At 41.0% G+C, this 17,529-nt stretch overlaps 3 protein-coding genes across 5 annotated transcripts in view; 1 reads left to right on the top strand and 2 right to left on the bottom strand.

The window, feature by feature from the left end:
- Nucleotides 1-1,828, top strand: part of LOC135504948 (katanin-interacting protein) — a 29,292-nt gene extending 27,464 nt beyond the window's left edge. For both annotated transcript variants that reach the window (XM_064923906.1, XM_064923907.1), the window contains exon 29: nt 450-1,828. In XM_064923906.1, coding sequence (XP_064779978.1) covers nt 450-471 — 22 coding nt within the window. In that variant the 3' untranslated portion in view covers nt 472-1,828. The remainder of the gene's footprint in view (nt 1-449) is intronic.
- Nucleotides 1,829-1,919: 91 nt separating this feature from the next.
- LOC135504952 (cytochrome c oxidase subunit 6B1) lies at nt 1,920-10,449 on the bottom strand. 2 transcript variants are annotated; one of them, XM_064923917.1, is made up of 4 exons: nt 8,858-10,449; nt 3,305-3,418; nt 2,821-2,921; nt 1,920-2,157 (listed from the first exon to the last, which is right to left on the bottom strand). In XM_064923917.1, the coding sequence occupies exons 2-4, from the start codon at nt 3,408-3,410 to the stop codon at nt 2,104-2,106; spliced, it is 261 nt and encodes an 86-aa protein (XP_064779989.1). In that variant the 5' UTR covers nt 3,411-3,418; nt 8,858-10,449; the 3' UTR covers nt 1,920-2,103. The 2 variants fall into 2 exon arrangements, with proteins under 2 accessions (XP_064779989.1, XP_064779988.1); XM_064923916.1 differs by lacking the exon at nt 8,858-10,449 and adding an exon at nt 4,974-5,299.
- A 137-nt stretch (nt 10,450-10,586) lies between these two features.
- On the bottom strand, nt 10,587-17,390 carry fam234a (family with sequence similarity 234 member A). The gene is made up of 12 exons (XM_064923911.1): nt 17,255-17,390; nt 16,297-16,590; nt 15,960-16,070; nt 15,090-15,272; nt 14,628-14,752; nt 14,239-14,371; nt 13,833-13,965; nt 13,473-13,616; nt 12,620-12,701; nt 12,332-12,484; nt 11,972-12,074; nt 10,587-11,672 (listed from the first exon to the last, which is right to left on the bottom strand). Exons 2-12 carry the CDS (start codon nt 16,553-16,555, stop codon nt 11,461-11,463), a joined length of 1,638 nt encoding a protein of 545 aa, XP_064779983.1. The 5' UTR covers nt 16,556-16,590; nt 17,255-17,390; the 3' UTR covers nt 10,587-11,460.
- Between the last annotated feature and the right edge of the window lie 139 nt (nt 17,391-17,529).

The following is a 17,529-nucleotide window of genomic DNA, read 5'->3' as shown; positions in this document are numbered from 1 at the left end:
AAGAAAACAACTCCCATTGTCTTCCATCAGTCATTGAACTATAGTGTTGCCTAGTGACAGCTCTTCTGTGTGGGGTGGGTCTAATTTTGAAGAGGCTTGTACAGAACACATTGGGTTTGTATCCATCCGCCCACAGGATTGGCCTTCCACTTTCTGGTTGGATTGGTTCTCTTGTCACTCCGATCTCTCTAGACTCCTACAGATGCATAGTACCTGTGTAATACTATATCAGATGCATAGTACCTTTGTAGTACTACATCAGATGTATAGTACTTGTGTAGTGCTAACGTTACATCCGATTAGTAGTCCCTGTGTAGTAGTACTACATCACATAATAACTGTGTAGTACTACACCATATGTATAGTACGTGTGTAGTACTACGTCAGTACTGCGTCACACACGTAGGACCTTTTTGTAGTAACTCCAGTTGTGATTGTCCTTTTCACAGTGTCAGAGTGAACCTATATTAGGCTGCTATGTCGGCCATCTTTGTGCCTGGTGATGTTACTACTCCTGTCTGTCGCTGCCCATCTTGATGTTGTGCTGCGTTCTCCTGCCGCTCGTGGTGCAGAGCTACTCAAAGATGAACTCCGTGGCAACAAGTACGCTCTTAATAGATGGGATCCGGATCCTACATTTTATGAATGAGTTGTGTTGATGAAAAGCCTAGTTTTAATAGCCCCTCTCCTAGCGGCATAACACATGACAATTGAGTATTGCAACTGCAATGTGCACCAACCCCGTCTGAATGCTATGCAGTAAACCAGTTCATATTTTCTCTCGTCTAATATCTCACAGTCAAATGATTTTTCTAGGTGTCTGTGGTATCGGATGGAGGTTTAACCTTTGAAAGATTTACAACGCAGGGTGGATAATTTGACTGACTGTCTGTTTCATAAAGTAGAATCAGGCATCGGTACTGAGTATTGGGTCACATTGAAGCAATAGGTCGGATACAGTTTTAAGGCATCTTAGGCCGCTGCATTTGCTTAACACAAAAACAGTACACTTGCTTAGATATGCATTTTGCAATCTCAAATATATTAATATCATATTTTTGATTAAGTAATATATCGGCAAAACTATAGACGTTCAACACTATGTATTACTAAGACATGTTTGCAAACTAAGTGACCTTTTATTGAAGTTGTTTGATATGAAAACAGTTATTTGAGACACCCACTTGTAGCGATAGTTGTAGGCTAAAATATTGTTATTTCCATAACTTTAGATATATTATCAAGATATAGATTGTTGTGTAAACAACATTTTGGCCTTTAGTTGAAACACACCTAAGAATATGTAACCATATGTAACCAGAAATATTGAATATGCAAACACTGAAACATACCTCAAATAGGTCAAATGTGATCTTTACAAAGGGATGGATCTTTGCAGAAGTCTTGTTTTATCTTGAATGTTTGAGTATAATCTATAGTTGGCGTGGTATACCTTATACCCAGTAGTATTTTGTTGCATGGACAAGTTACCACAGTTGTGGCTTCGGTTACAAATGTAAAAAGGTAGACCCTTGTATTTTTTAAATAATTTGCTGCTTCATTGAGCCACAATATAGCCTATTTCTTACTAAATACTCTTGTATATGATAGAGGAGTTACATGTTTGTTTTTTTAAATGCAGTTTTATGTATTTGATTTAAAATGTCAGTCTGTGGGTATAGGCTTCACACTGCACCTCCGTCATGCTTTGAGTGACGGTGTTATTACTGTTAAGTGTGACATTCCGCGTTGAAATATTTTTATTATTTTTAAAAATCTTGTTCAAATAAGTGTATTTTATTTGAATAAATAAAATGAAATCCTTTTAAAACAAGTGACAGAGTGAGTCTTGGTGTCATGATGTCATGTAATGCTGCTTCTCTTCAATCCCCCCCCCAAAAAATATATGTACTCTTCAGTTTGATAAACATCGCCCAAGACACTTTAATGCATAATCTGCAACACAATTATTCTCTTTGATAAGGAATGACTACGGTATTCAGTTATACTCTGCTCACATTCCAGAGGAGTAGTGGACGACCGACCAGGAGTCCTACTCATACAAACTTATTGCCATGAAGTACACTTCTTTGGAGATGCCATTCAAATTTTCCCTGGGAAGGTCCCCGCCTCCCTCTGGTCGTCCCATTTCTGGATCTGGGGGACAAACGGGTAAAATAAACATTTACTTGACAGACCAGACCAGTTAAAACCCCTACATGTTGATGTAGTTGTAACAGACCAATTATCCTGCATGATTTTTATTAGATTTGGATTGGGTATAGTAATACAGTATCTCATTTTGCAAAAGGTCAATGAACTCTGAGAGGAATCACATGTTTGAATATTAACTCTGCTGACTAAAGAGTTTTCCTTTTTATGGACACTATTTGCATGACTTGATAAGGCCGGAGTCATGTATAGCTCAGAATAGGGCTAATTGAATAAGGCCAGAGCTTTTTCCTCCAATAATGCTTACTGTCTGTTGTACCAGCAATAGTTGAAGTCAGACCCCCTTCAAATGATGTCTATAACCCTTTGAACCCAGTAACCTCTTTAATAAAAAAAAATGTAAAATGCGTTGAAATTCAGTTAAGTGTAGCAAATCACACTATGTACCATAATAGCCTGTTGTTTTGCTTATTAACTGTGAAACAGGATGAACAATGGACACATTACCTCAAATGACCTCAATGTACTTATAGACCAGTCAGTCAACCCACAGTATGTGTTATCAATACTGTAGGTCTACTTCAGAAATCCTTTCTAATTCACTTAAAGACTTTTAGCTAATGAAAAATAATATCTTAAAAGCATTACCCAGGAAATGGGGCAGAGTGATTTGTAGACCCTCTTATACCAGTCACACGGGGCAGTGTCGACTCCTTTGGCGTCCAGGGATTTTTGGCAGCGATGAAAATCTATAAATATAGCAACAACAATGGGGATGTTGGGGAAAAAATGTGCACGTCAATGAGTTTGGGGCAAGGGTTGTGGTCTTGTCACTGGTCTTGTGTAAATATACAAAATTGGATTACAGTCCTCTAAAAAGGTTAAGGTCAGGGTCTTTAATTTGAACCCTTATTTTACCATGTAAGTTAATCACCTTTTTGACACACATTCTAAAATAGAAGTTTTCCACAAGGACATGGTTCTGTCCCACATAATTAATTGGCACACACTAAACACATTCACAATTAAGAAAGGAACTGGATAAATTTAAAGATTGATCTGTACTTGCCTACGTGACTGGTATGACTACAGAACCAGAGTCCTAGACTTTGACCTTGGAGTCTAGACTTACCCAGATAGTTGTAGAAGCAGTTCCTTGTCTGATTTTGATTGGGGAATCTGGCATCGAAGGGAGCAGTGCGGTAGTTCTGGAGCTTAGTCGCAATATCCTCTGCCATTTTTAGTGCTGTCGGGAAAACATGCTTGAATGAGGAGGATGCAAGAAAATGGAATAACCTCTGTCCAAAGCCTACAATGACGCTATCAATTGAAGGCAGGGCCGACCCCAGGCATAAGCGACATAAGCAGTTGCTAAGGGCTCCCGCCAGCTAGAGGGCCCGACCAAAATATATATGTATGTATGTATGTATGTATGTACGTACACACACACACTGTATATATTATACGTGTGTATGTGTGTGTTATACATTTTTGGCAACTCAGTCATGTTCTCACCTTACTGAGAGTAAGAATAAAAGAATATAGCACGTGCAATTTCGAAAAGTGGTTGTGCATCAGCAGTTTTTCTCTTCTTATGTCAGTCACTAACAGTCACTCAATTAGCTCTGTCAGCTGACAATTTTTTGATTCGTAGCTAGTTTAGCCAGCTGTCTAAACTTGTTATAATCATGGCCGAAAACCGACCAGATACGCAGAGCACGTGTCCATGGGCCCTAACCTCCAGGGGGGCCATTTTAATTTTGTTCATCATTCTCACTATTAACATTGCAAAATGTTTGGAATTGCAGGAAATTAGCTTTAAAACTGCAAAAAGTTCTCTCCACCCCATGGCAAAATAGGTAGGATTGCAGGAAATTAGCTGTAAAACTAAAGAACAAAATGTCTCTGCCCAATGGCAAAATGAGTAGAATTGCATGAAATGTGTTATAAAATTGAAAAATGTTTTCTCTGCCCCATGGCAAAATTAGTAGAATTGAAATTCAGTAGAATTGCATGCAATATGTTATACAATTGCAAAATGTTCTCTCCGCCCCATGGCAAAATGTGTAAAATTGCAGGAAATGTACTTTAAAACTTAAATGTTTCACTTTATCGTCAAGAGGGTGGGCCACTAACATGTTTTTCACGAGGTGCCCCCTAACCAAATTTCGTTTAGGGCCCCCAAAAGGCTAGGGCCGGCCTTGCGTGAAGGTGACTAAAAATCTCCTTCGCAGGTATGATGAGATGAGGCTATGTTTAGGCTACACCACAGACAAATTATTCTCATTTCAATTGTCTACGACCTAAGTGTCGATTTTTAAGGAAAAGTACCAATAAACATTTCTGTGGTTACAAACCAAATGTTGCCACTGAGGATAGAAGTGGGGCGCTACAAGTCTAATACAATGGCCACTTTTCTACATTGCAGAACTTAATTAGACGAATTGGTATTTAAGTACAATAATACAGATATACAATAGACTAATAGGAAAGCCAATACAATGTTCTTAAACATAATCATCGATATCTAAGAAGTAGACTTCTTAATCAATATGAATTAGTCCTAATTACGTTTTTTGTCTGTTAATGGAGAGTGTTGCATACGATAAATAAGTCACTCGCAAGAAAATGAGGAAATAAAATAACTAGGCTAATGATCGACTTATTTGCTCATGGTTTCATTTTCAGAAGCTTCCCACCTTAATTAAAACACTATATTCGTGTTGCATAAAATATGTTGTATGTCTAATATAGGCAAAAAAATTATTTAGGCTTATACTACAAATGTAACACATATTTACCTTTGTGGCAAGTGCTGCGTTGTTCAAAGTGACTATTGTACTAAAGATGATGATACCCGAACACCACGCGTAGGCTCCCTTGGCTGATGACTGGAGTGCGCCCTTGCGCGCGCGCTGGTCTTGTGGCTGTTGTAGCCGTGCAGTCCTATCAAAACGGTATGGCGGACGCAGGTCACATTGGAATGACTGAGATAGTTTAATCATGTGCAAGATCGATCCCATACAACTAATGATAAATCACTGGAAACCTTTCATTTTACCAAAAATGTGGTAATTGCCATCATTTGTGTGATATTATAGGTGCATGGCAAAACATGATAGCCTACATTTTGCAGTTGAGGAAGTGGCATTTTAACAGGAATTCTGTCCGCCTGTAACTAGTAGATAATTGATATAGGTTTGGCCTAATGCCAAAATAGGTTAGATAAGACAAAAAGTTTGTATTTGTAAATAATAACTGTAATCTGTACCTTATGCTACACTGATAACTTTTAGGGAATGAATTTAATAAAGATAGGCTAGGTTGAATAAGTTGAATTTGTATTTTATTTTGTAAGAACTATAGCCAGCTGTATTTGGATACCATTTTGGGACACGGAATGGATGCAAATCCATTGCCAAGTTAAAGTCACAATTCATGCTACCCAGATACGCCTATTGATCAATCGATGGATATAGATGGACAGACATCCATCAACACCTGCACGCTATCATATGTCTGAGCTGGTTTAATCGCTCTGTTGTTTTGTAAAACAATAACCCTTCCCTACACTATAAAGATCATTTTCAAATGACCTCAAACAAACGCCGAGACAACCGTCACTGCGCAACAGTCTCCACCTCTTCGGACATTGAACTTTCCCTTTTCTATACAGCCTGCCTCTCAATGCAAGAGGAGTCACTGCAGGCCCTGGTTCGAATCCAGGCTGCATCACATCCGGCCGTGATTGGGAGTCCCATAGGGCGGCGCACAATTGGCCCAGCGTCGTCCGGGGTAGGCCGTTATTGTAAATAAGAATTTGTTCTTAACTGACTTGCCTGGTTAATTAAATGTAAAAATTATAAATAGAATGCAACATAATGTCGAACAGCTTCGCTCTTTGCCACCCCTTTAGGACTCGGTCTGAAACTCCGCGAGGAAAGATGTGGGCTAATTGATTGCATGTCAGCATTACTACAGGCTGGAGTGTAGTTCTTTAATTCTCAACGTTTATGTTGCTTTTGTCAGTAAGCATGTAAATAACATACTTTCATTCAATCACATGGACAAAACACTCACTGTACAGAAACAGATTAGACTATACATGTACATCAGCTCTCATACTGGCTAAACAATATGAAAAGGATTAGACTATATGTATATCAGTTCACATAAATGACTGGGTAAACAATATGCCAAGCAGACAAATGCACTTGGTATTGACCCACGACTGGTGTCTGAGGTACTTAAGGGGCTCATTAAGGACCAGTTTCCCTCACACAGATGTAAGCCTCAAATTGCTAGTGTAGAAATCCCGTACAATAATCCATGTCTAGTCTACAATATGTTTACTGAACAAAAATATAAACACAACATGCAACAATTTCAAAGATTTTACTGAGTTACAGTTCATATATGGAAATCAGTCAATTTAAATAAATTCATTAGGCCCTAATCTACGGACTTCCCCTGACTGGGCAGGTGTGCAGCGATGGGTGGGCCTTGGAGGGAATAGGCCCACCACACTTGGCAGCTCGGCTCACCCACTGGGTAGCCAGGCCCAGCCAATCAGAATGAGTTGTTTCCCACAATTTGGCATGATTACAGATAGAAATACTCCTCGGCACCCCACCCCCCGAGGGTGATCCCGCAGGTGAAGAACCTGGAGGTGGAGGTCCTGGGTTGGCGTGGTTACATGTGGTCTGTGGTTGTGAGGCCGGTTGGATGTACTGACAAATTATCTAAAACAATGTTGGCGACAGCTTATGGTAGAGAAATTAACATAAAATTCTCTGGCAACAGCTCTGGTGGACATTCCTGCAGTCAGCATGCCAATTGCATGCTTCTTCAAAACTTGAATCATCTGTGGCATTGTGTTGTGTGACTCAATTTCACATTTTAGAGAGGCATTTTATTGTTCCCAGCACAAGGTGCACCTGCATAATGATCATGTTTAATCAGCTTCTTGATATGCCACACCTGTCAGGTGGATTATCTTGCAAAGGAGAAATGCTCACTAACAGGGATGTAAACAAATTTGTGCACAACATGAGAGAAATACACTTTTTGTGTGTATGGAAAATGAGTTTTTTTTATTTCAGCTCATGTAACATGGGACCAACACTTTACATGTTGTGTTTATATTTTTGTTCAGTGTATTCCATTTTATTAACACACTTAATAGACAATCAAGACATTTGAATTTGTTTGGTGAAAGCAATATTGCGGACAAGACAAATTGTAGGCTATAACATTGGGCAACATTACAGTAACATCTAGATAAATACATTAGGTATATTTTATTTATTTATGCTAGAAATTTGGATCACATGTATATGCCTATGTAATTTAAATGCTAAATAGTCATCCACCCAGAAAAGTAAACATGCATTGATAATAACCAATGCTAGGTGGCCACATCAACCATTTATGAGCATGTGTAATACCTTATGCTTCCAAGAAAACAGAAAAGGTTGTCTCTCACAAAGCTTTGGTTCTGCAGAGAAACTGCAGATATTTAGTCGAAAGTGCATGACGTTTGATTACATGTTTGTTGTTGTCGCAAATCTGACCATTTTTATACCCATAATGCAGCACACTTTGAAAGCCTTGGCCTAAGTGATCCACCTCGAATGCACCCATTGATTAAGTAATAAAGCTGGTCCTAGTGAGATGTAACCGAACCCTAGTCAACCCATGTAGATTAGTGGATTTGCTGTAACAATTCCGTACTTCCCTTTCTTTAACATGCATTTTTATATTGGGAGTAAATGATTATGCTATAGCCCAAACTATACACTGTCATTGTGTATAGTTACTACCAATATTTATCCTATTTTCAAACTCGTTAAGCTTGCCAGCATAACACAGCTTCATTCATTCGGTATTTTTTTCTAATTCAATCTATAATATTTGAAATTACAACATAATTTAGGCCTAGATTCAAATCAGATCAAGCATTAACCGGCAATAGCAGACACCCCAATATATTATGTTTTGACGGTGTAACGGAGCTGGAGATTTCAAATCCGTCTGCAGGTTCTTGTGATTTGTCATGAAGCCAAAACCATCCCACTCGCGACAAAGGTACAATATGCAGAAATCACTCCGCCATTTCCTAGTTGCTAAAATTCTTAATTCACCTAAAGCCTAATTTTAGTTAATGTAACAAAACAAGCAAGTACAGTGTGTAGAATCATTGCATCATCTAAACCGCGGTGAAATATATTTTCAACTGTTTGAAGCTGGTGTACAACACCAAAAGTAGAACACGCAAAAACGAAATTTAAGAACAGGAAGCATATAAATACCGCATATAGGATGAATCTACTGCTTCTTAGACTTGCTTTCATTGAAGATAACAGATGACCAAATTAATATAAATGTGAGTTGTGTCACCCAAAAAGCTACATATTGCAGCTTTAAAAGTTCCGAACAACAAAGAGTCTATATATAGAAATGATGCTAAAATTGAAAATCATTCAACAAAATAATGAGGATTCATCAGCCTAATCAAGGTGTAAGTTACAAATCACACTCCAGTGTTCGAACTGGCAAACAATGCTGCATGGGATTTGTTTTAATGCGACTCCCTTTCCATGCAGCCAATGGAGTACCACAGTGTGAGTCACAATACCCATAAAACCTTGTGGTCAACACATTATAATGACTAGAAGACACATACCGGGAGACGCGTTGGTTGGGCATTGTGAGGAGAGGTTGTACGTCCCCCTCGGTTGGTGGTGTCAGAGACATGTAGCTATGTTACAATGGGAAGCAGGACTATCGCGTCCTTGCGTCTGTGGACTATGATTTATGCTTTCGCCAATGTCCGCTATAGGTATATGTTGCGTTCAGAACAACTTGGAACTCTCCGTCTTCCGAGCGTCCAAGACAACTGGGAACTCACATTTTTTTGTTGCTCTGACTGGGAAAAATAGTTTTGAACGGTCGTCCAACTCGGAATTTCAAGTCGGGAACTCGGGCCACTTTCTAGAGGTCTGACTTTACGACCTGAAGATTACCGACATCCAGTGGTGTAAAGTAACTAAATAAAAATACTTTGAAGTACTACATTAGTCATTTTTTGGGGCTCTCTTTTACTTTTACTCCACTACATTCCTAAAGAAAATATGTACTTTTTCTCATACATTTTCCCAGACACCCCAAAGTAGCCTACTCTTTACATTGAGAATGCTCATGCTGTACAGCATTTATGGTCCAATTCAAGCACCTATCAATACAACGCATTGTCATCCCTACTGCCTCTGATCTGGCGAACTCACTCAACACAAATACTGCATTTGTAAATTATGAGTGTTAGTGTTCCCCTGATTGTACATAATTTAAAAAACAAGAAATTGTGATATCGGGTTTGCTTAATATAAAAAAATTGATGTACAACTTTTACTTATGACAATTGAGTACTTTTTCAACTACTGTACATTTAAAACCAGATACTTTTACTGAAGTAGTATTTTACTGGGTGACTCACTTTTACTTGAGTCATTTTCTATTAAGGTATCTTAACTTTTACTCAAGTATGACAATTGAGCACCTTTTCCACCACTGCAGACATCATGATTTGACCTCGTATTTTTCCAGTGTTCCCATGCTGCGTTCAAAACAAATGGGAACTTGGAAAAATAATAGGTCAAATCATGACTTTAGTGATCTTTAGGTCGGAAAGTCAGAGCTCTATAATGAGGCCAGAGTACCCGAGTTGGAATTCAGAGCTAAATGACCATTCAAATCAATTTTCCCCCAGTCGGAGCTTGTTTTTTTTTTTTTACGAGTTCAGTTGTTTTGAATGTACTGAAGTTGGACATTTCCAAGTTCCCAGTTGTTTTGAACGTGGCACCAATTATGCTTGGAGCAGCTGTCGGATTTGACAGCTCATGCAATTCCACCTAGTCTGGTTGATACGCAACTACACAGCAAATTGTGTCTTAAATCAGGGACTTTGAAAGATGGGGGGGGTAATACTACAAAATAGGATCAATGAGTTAGCCTGCTAACTTGGCTAAATATTCTGATGTAACTTTTACAGATAAGCTTGAAATGGGCATGGTCTAATTTATCAAACCAACAAAAACATATCTAAGTTTAGCTCTTTTAACGAACCAGAAAACCAATAGCTATTTCTGGTTGCAGATTCAGCGATATAAATGTAAAAGGTCATTTCCAATTGGGCCGACATGTAGCGTTTACCGTGAATGCGGTTGCCGCTAAAGCGCGAACATGTCTTTGCATCTCAATCACACTACAAAGCTGAACTTCGGTGATACGGGTTGAATAGCCCCAAGTTCCTCCTCCAACACTGCAAAAACAACAGCTATGCGGGTGTCGTCTCGCTCAGATCTGAAAAATGTTTTTAGAGATCAACGGATAAGTAAAAAGAAGGAAAAATCATCTCAAAAATAAGGTTCAATATATTCATGTATAAGGCAAACTATAAAACCCTCATTCCCATTCAAGATCACTTTAAAACATTTTTTTAAGAGATGGGGGGGGGCATAATAATTTTCTCAAGCTTTCCCTTTATCTTTTGCCTGATTTGAACATCAACACACAGATCACCAGAAACGTTCAACTTTCAAGGCTTGAGTCCCTCATACAGGGCCTACAGCTCTATCGATGTGCATTTAAATTATACCCTAATTTACAGCAACTTGGAATAGTACAGTACCTGCTACTAGTTTCATCTGATTGTCATCTATCACAGTACCTCTGGCTACAATATAAGGCTATGACTTGTAATTTTATATGGAAGCAGTACCCTTAAGATATTTCCACTAACCACAGGGTTGCCCATGCAGCTCTTTGGGGCTTTTAGTGCCTCTTTTTGTTGCATAACATAAACGCTTAGTCACTTTGGCCACCTTTACATAGGCTGAAGTTGCTACAGCAAAGGTATCTAAAAACTATCCCACACAGTAGCCTACTAGTTGTGCATAAATGAATTCAGATACAGTACCTGATAATACCATATTGCCTGGTTGGTATACCCTGGCAGTCTTCTGTGATTAGGGCAGTTATTGGTTGCATCGACCCAAAGCCACATCTGCCTCTACCTTGCCTATTTCCACGCTAAGAAAACTGAGCTAAATTAATCTGATTGTCATGATGGGACAGTTGGAATACAAGGTCAGCAGAAGAAGGTTTAGTAGTCAGCTTTAAGGTAACCATAGCTACACAGTTGGTTGATTGTCAGCAGTAACGGTTGTCATATCTATTGTAACACAGTTTTGATATCAGCAGCAATGTTGTCATGGTAACAGTGGCCTGTCACTCATCGCTGAAACGCAGTCTCTGGAAGGCCTCTTTGATGTCCTCGTTAGTGTCTTTGCTGCTTATGGAGCCCAGGCGGAGGACCCGGCTGTCGGTGACGTCCTGTTTCAGTTTGCGCTTGCTAAGGTCCACTGTCCCCTCGGCCCCCTCCCCCTCGGGCCCCGTCAACATGATGTAGCAGGCGTGGCGCCCCCGCTCCAACAGAGTGGCTAGGACAGGCAGAAAACACATGGACAACAAGTCATTTAGGCTTAGAGAAGTCATTATCCTCAAGTACAGTAGACTAGGGCTGTCTGAAAACGTTACTAGACGTCAAATCCTTGCATCCCAAGTCCTTTTCCCCCTCAATTCCTCACCTTCCTCTCAAAGCGCATTGGAGGAAAAGATCCAAGGTCCCTCCTCCTCCCTGAGAGGGCGGTGCGGTAATAACGTTTTTAGACAGCTGAGCTATTGAGACGGTTCACCGGCCCCGCATAATGACATTGTTTTGCTCAATCGTGTAGCTCACCTTTAAACGCGATGATGTGGTCCATGACGTTGCTCTTCTCCAGGAGAACTGAGGAGTAGTGGGGATACAGCATGTAGGAGCGCCGCTCCTCACTCAAATCCCTCTGGTAGGAAAGCATTCCTTTAGAAACAGGTCAGCGTGTCTAAAGAGTACCACTATGACAGATGTGAATTGGATCAACCCGGGTTCGAACCCGGGTATTCTGCATGCCACAAGCATGTGCTAGCCCCCTGAGCTGAATCCTAGGCATTAACTCGGGAAGCTAACGCAAGCCTTCAGATTCTCAGGCTAAGGTTCCGTGAACACAGAGGGAGATGAAGATCAGTGAATGATCCGTTCTCATAGAGTCACTGTACTCACAGTAGCGTTGGCCTCGGAGGGCATCAGCCCCCAGAACATGAACACAGAGAAGGAGTTGATGGTGTTGACTGAGGCTGGCTTGGGTGAGTTGGGGCTGGCCAGTAGGTTGACCTCCCACACTGTGCCTCCAGTGTTTCCGTCCAGGATCACCACCTACAATGCACACAGAGCAGGGACAGATGTCGCATTCAATGCAAATGCAGCGAGGAGTGGAAAAACAAAAAGGGATGAAATGCCAAGCAGGTAAGTTGAGTCTCTTCTATTGCTTCCAAGCTGATCCCCACATACCCTTTTAATGTGGTTGCCAATGTCCTCCTCGATCACTATGTCGAGTGTGCCATCTTTGTTGAAGTGGCCAAAAGAAGGCTCGCTGAGGGGAGAGGAAAAACGTACAGTACCAGTCAAAAGTTTGGACACACCTACTCATTCAAGGGTTTTTCTTGATTTTCTACATTGTAGAATAATAGTGAAAACGATGAAATAACACATATGGAATCATGTAGTAACCCAAAAAAAGTGTTAAACCAATCAAAATATATTTTATATTCTTCAAAGTAGCCACCCTTTGCCTTGATGACAGCTTTGAACACTCTTGGCATTCTCTCAATCAGCTTCATGAGGTAGTCACCTGGAATGCACGTGACTGTTAACTGAAATGCATTCCAGATAACTACTTCATGAAGCTGGTTGAGAGAATGCCAAGCGTGTGCAAAGCTGTCATCAAGGCTAAGGGTGGCATCTTTGAAGAATATCAAATATATTTTCATTGGTTTAACACTTTTTTGGTTACTACATGATTACAAATGTGTTATTTCATAGCTTTGAGGTCTTCACTATTATTCTACAATGTAGAAAATAGTAAAAATAAAGAAAAACCCTTGAATGAGTAGGTGTGTCCAAACGTTTGACTGGTACAGTACTTAAAAACCCTCCCAGTCAGTACACAACATTGGCCCAAATACCTGGTTATCATAGATGTCCACACACACACGAGGAATTCATAGCGTGGCAATTTATTACAAATGTTAAGGAATACGAGGTTGTTAGTCCTAATATGACCATTCAAAACTGTGTATTGAGTAAGCTACATGACAATGTTAACTAACTAATCAGTGCTTAGGGTGATGACGCTTTTTTTAACCTGAGGACTGTGCTGGTGTTGACTCTCCACAGTAAGTTCAGACTGTCACCATCTATCAGCACCACACTGCCCCCAGTGACCAATAGCAGGTTGGAGGGACCCTCTGCCTTCCCTGTCCTTAACACATATCTCAATGTCCCAGATCTGCAGGGGAGGAACGGCCGTCAAAAGAAAAGACTTCATGTTAGCATTAGCAATTAATTTCAGTCTATGGTCCAGGTTACTGAACATAAGACATGAGAAATCATCATTTAACCACTAGACGTTTGGTATATTGGTGTTGTGTTTTGCCCCCAAGCTGTGACATTTTGAGGCATTGTGAGAATTGTGTATTAGCGTCTAGCTGCTGCTCCATCTTACTCATAGATTGATACAAGGCCAGAGGAGTCATTGGCTTTGCGCTCCCAGTGCTTGTCCTTCTTGAGGCTTATTTCCATGCCTGCCTTAGCCTGGGCTGCAATCCTCCACAGGGCCAGGCCATACAATCCCGAGTCTGGGGAGAGGGGACAAAGGGCAGTGACAACAGTCATATAACATTACACTGACATCAATATGCTGTGGGCTGTAGCCAACTGGCCATATAGAACCCTTAAATCAATGTACTAGGATAGCTCACTGACCATTGGACAAGGTCACATACAGTAGGACTGAAATCAATGTGTTCTATCACATAGAATGTTATGAGATCAATAGTTTGGTCAGTGAATTATTGACAACAGATCTATAAATGAGCTCACTAGCAGGCTTTGGCAAATGGCTTGCTCACCTTTCTGGAGCAGTACATAGTTGGAGCCTTTCCCTGTGGAGTGGAGTAGATGCATGGCACACTCAGCTGTGTCAAGAACCACCTCTGAGCCAATCTGGACACCGGTCTTCCCTGAGAGGATCGTCAGCTGTGTCTAGAGCGCAACGAATAACAATAGAACAAACTGTCTTGAGGTCTTCTGTTGAAAGGTACTGGCACAGAGGTTGCCATTTCATGTGTGAAGCACACATTTTCTCATGCATTATTGTCCTGTGTTTTAAAGCAGAGGTATAAAACGGAAACAGTGAAAATACTACAATATCGCATCCTCTAGTCTGAGCGGTCGTCATGCGGAGCACAGCTGGTGAGTGCGACTAAACTGAGACATCGAGGACACCTCTGAGGTTTACCTGCGTTGGGTTGGGCGCCACCAGAGCCACGTCGCTTACCCCGTCCCCATCCAGGTCTGAGACACTGAGGACCGGTAAGGTACTCCTCAGGTTGGGAGGCTGGGGCCGCGCCCACGTCACCACTCCTGTACAGAAATACCAAGTATTCAGAATGCACTCACAGCTACAACCCCCCTGCATCAGAAATCACAGAAGTTTTCTTCGAAGTGAGTCATGTTACAAAATAGTGGTGAGACACAGACCAAACTATCATACATTAGAGGGATAAGCAGGCACATACTTGCGATTTATGAAAGGCATGAGGAGAGAAAGCATGACTACTTGAAGTGTGATGTTCAACCACCATTGTGGTGGAAAAGGTGTGAAAACATGACTATAAGTTCCTGATCAGGTGTTGTTTGTGAGATAGTAGAGAGAGAGAGAGGTGAGTAAACAAGAGAGTCATGAATCGGAGTCACTCACCAGTGTATTTGTTGATGGCAGTGAGCTGGTTGGAGTGAGACAGCAGGCAGCCCCTGTCGGTTCCTCCAAGGCCGTCCAGACCACACTGGGCCCAGTGGAACTCAGGGGCCAAGGGCCGCTCCCACAGAGTCTCCCCGTTGGTCCCTGCTACCGCCGACACAAACACACAAGGTGTGTCCAGACCTGGAAGTCATACAGCACACGTGAATCTCACAGACACTGCCAAGCTAGAGATTTGACAATGACACAGCAGACAATATATTGTTAGAACAATTACAGTAGGAATTATTAAACAGTATCTCTGTATTGAGGGGACTTTAGCTTGTCTTCTGGGAATCTTTGGCTGGTAGCCTCTACTTTTACTGGAATCTCAATGAAACCATTCTACAAAAGCAGCGACATACTCCTCATTATTATGCTTAAATGCCCAATGCAGCCATTTTTTATATTAATATCAACTTATTTCTAAGTAACAATTAAGTACCAAACTGTTATAGATTTCCATTCAAATGTGCAAAAATAGTTTTTTTTACAAAAAATGTTCTCAGGCAAGAATTCTGATAGGACTTTCTGGGAGTGAACAGAATGTTTTATTTTTTATTTTATTTAACTAGAATGGGGATGTCACCACGGAAAGCTGAAACTCCCACCCATGCAGACCTGCTGATTAGAAGGTCCTGTGTAGATTGTATTTTAAACCAGAAGCTATTAGGAAATAACAATAATATTTGTTAAACCTTTTACAGTGTTAGTTTCATCAGCTATCTACAATATAATACTTAAACACAGGGAAAACATAACTTTGACTGCAATGGGCCTTTAGCAAGACAAAGCATGAAGCATTTGCTGTAAGATCTGTATTACTAGTACCTTCAGCAAAACAACTAACGTTCTGACTGCCCTCCTGGGCCTTCAGGATAAACAACACGTCCATCACTTTGTCTTTGCTTGCATCTTCAATGGCCAGGAAATCATAGGTGGCTGTGAGAGAAAGGAAAGGAAGTAAGTTGAACCTTTTGGGTAAAGAAACAAACAGTACATATAGGGCTGTTTTCCCAAACAGTTCAAGCCTGGTCCTGTACTAAATGCTATTTTCATGGAGATTGAGACTTTTTCCATCCAGTCCATAGTGGAAAACAACACAGAGTTTAAATAACTTCTTAACTGGCCTTCTCTGGTCTATTGTGTCACTGTACATCTTCCTCACCTGCATGGGGGAAGGTGCGGTTCCAGAAGGTGAGATATTGCGGACGGACGGGACAGGGGATGATGAAAGAGAAGGCGAAGACGATGATGAGGCAGAGGAAGAGGGAGAGGAAGAAGGCAGCCGTCCTCCAGTGGGACAACTTGGCCAGACCCAAACTCTTCTTCTTGGTCTGCGCTGGTGGTGCCGTTCCACCACCCTCAACCCCATCCTCCTCCCTCTTCAGGGGGTCGGCTTCTGTGGCATGGTCTGTTGGCTCCATTATCTCTTCAGCAATGTGTCATAGCCCAAACAGACCTAAACACAGAGAAAATGTGGTGTGAAGAACACAAACCTTATAACACCCCCTCAACACTGACACAGTACCAAATGTATTCCTGTCTGCCTGTGGGACTGCAGCCATTTCCACACTCGCACCATCTCACTCCAAACATTTTCAAGTTTGCCTCCAGAAATGTCTGAACAAAACAATAACATTCATAACCCATGACCTTAGCTAGCAAGCTACCATGTAACAGCATGCACTGATTATATCCTGAGGTACAATGTCAGTGTTTAATTCTAGCCATACACCCGGACTCCGTTTGGGTCCATCACTTCCGTAAACAAGTGTCGTGGACAGATGAAACAGTAAAATAAACTTTCGCGAGAGAATTGCACTTCTGGGTAACCGAGATTAAGAATTAGCTAGCGTTATTTGGCTGCGGTAATAATGCATAACATGTCAATTTAGCGAGTTAATTTCATTGAAAGCCTGGTCAAGATACCACAACTTCTGGCTTAGATTACTTGCTAGTTAGCATAGCTAGCCATTGTAACTGCCGTTACATAACGCGTTCCAGGCTCAAAACGTATTCGTTGGCATTCTCTCAGACTAGACTAGTTAGCAAACTATCTAGATAGTTTCGAGCCCTTAAATGTCTCATTTATCTCAAGTAGTTGATTTATTTCTGTATCTTACTTTAGAAGCTACTTTTGTCCGTGACTTTGTTTGATCGATAACTGTCAATCCAACTTCACCTGCGGAAACAATTCACACCTTAAAGCATCTACGAGCTATCGTGAAATAGTCATTGCAATCTGGGATCATTTGAACGACCAACCTTACCCGTTTTATGTTTCAGCTTCAATGGGGATAGGGACATCCCAAGGATCCCCGATTGCGTGCACCATCGTGAAACGAGCTATCTTGAGCTCAAGTGGCTGTGATTGGCTCGTTACCAAGCCACTCCAATT

Source organism: Oncorhynchus masou, chromosome 18 (genome assembly GCF_036934945.1).
Source record: "Oncorhynchus masou masou isolate Uvic2021 chromosome 18, UVic_Omas_1.1, whole genome shotgun sequence".
Classification (NCBI taxonomy): Eukaryota; Metazoa; Chordata; class Actinopteri; order Salmoniformes; family Salmonidae; genus Oncorhynchus; species Oncorhynchus masou.
Note: the sequence above shows the minus strand (reverse complement) of the source record. Positions and strands in the feature narration are given on the sequence as shown.

What these genes read in the sequence shown, in the direction of transcription:
- LOC135504952 (XM_064923917.1), bottom strand. Translation starts at nt 3,410, where the DNA reads ATGGCAGAGGATATTGCGACTAAGCTCCAGAACTACCGCACTGCTCCC. An exon ending in CTGCTTCTACAACTATCTGG is followed by an intron (nt 2,922 to 3,304) that starts GTAAGTCTAGAC and finishes CTATATTTATAG; the next exon opens with ATTTTCATCGCTGCCAAAAA. An exon ending in CACTCTGCCCCATTTCCTGG is followed by an intron (nt 2,158 to 2,820) that starts GTAATGCTTTTA and finishes TTTGTCCCCCAG; the next exon opens with ATCCAGAAATGGGACGACCA.
- fam234a (XM_064923911.1), bottom strand. Translation starts at nt 16,555, where the DNA reads ATGGAGCCAACAGACCATGCCACAGAAGCCGACCCCCTGAAGAGGGAG. An exon ending in TTGGCAACCACATTAAAAGG is followed by an intron (nt 12,485 to 12,619) that starts GTATGTGGGGAT and finishes TGTGCATTGTAG; the next exon opens with GTGGTGATCCTGGACGGAAA. An exon ending in CCACATCATCGCGTTTAAAG is followed by an intron (nt 11,673 to 11,971) that starts GTGAGCTACACG and finishes TGCCTGTCCTAG; the next exon opens with CCACTCTGTTGGAGCGGGGG.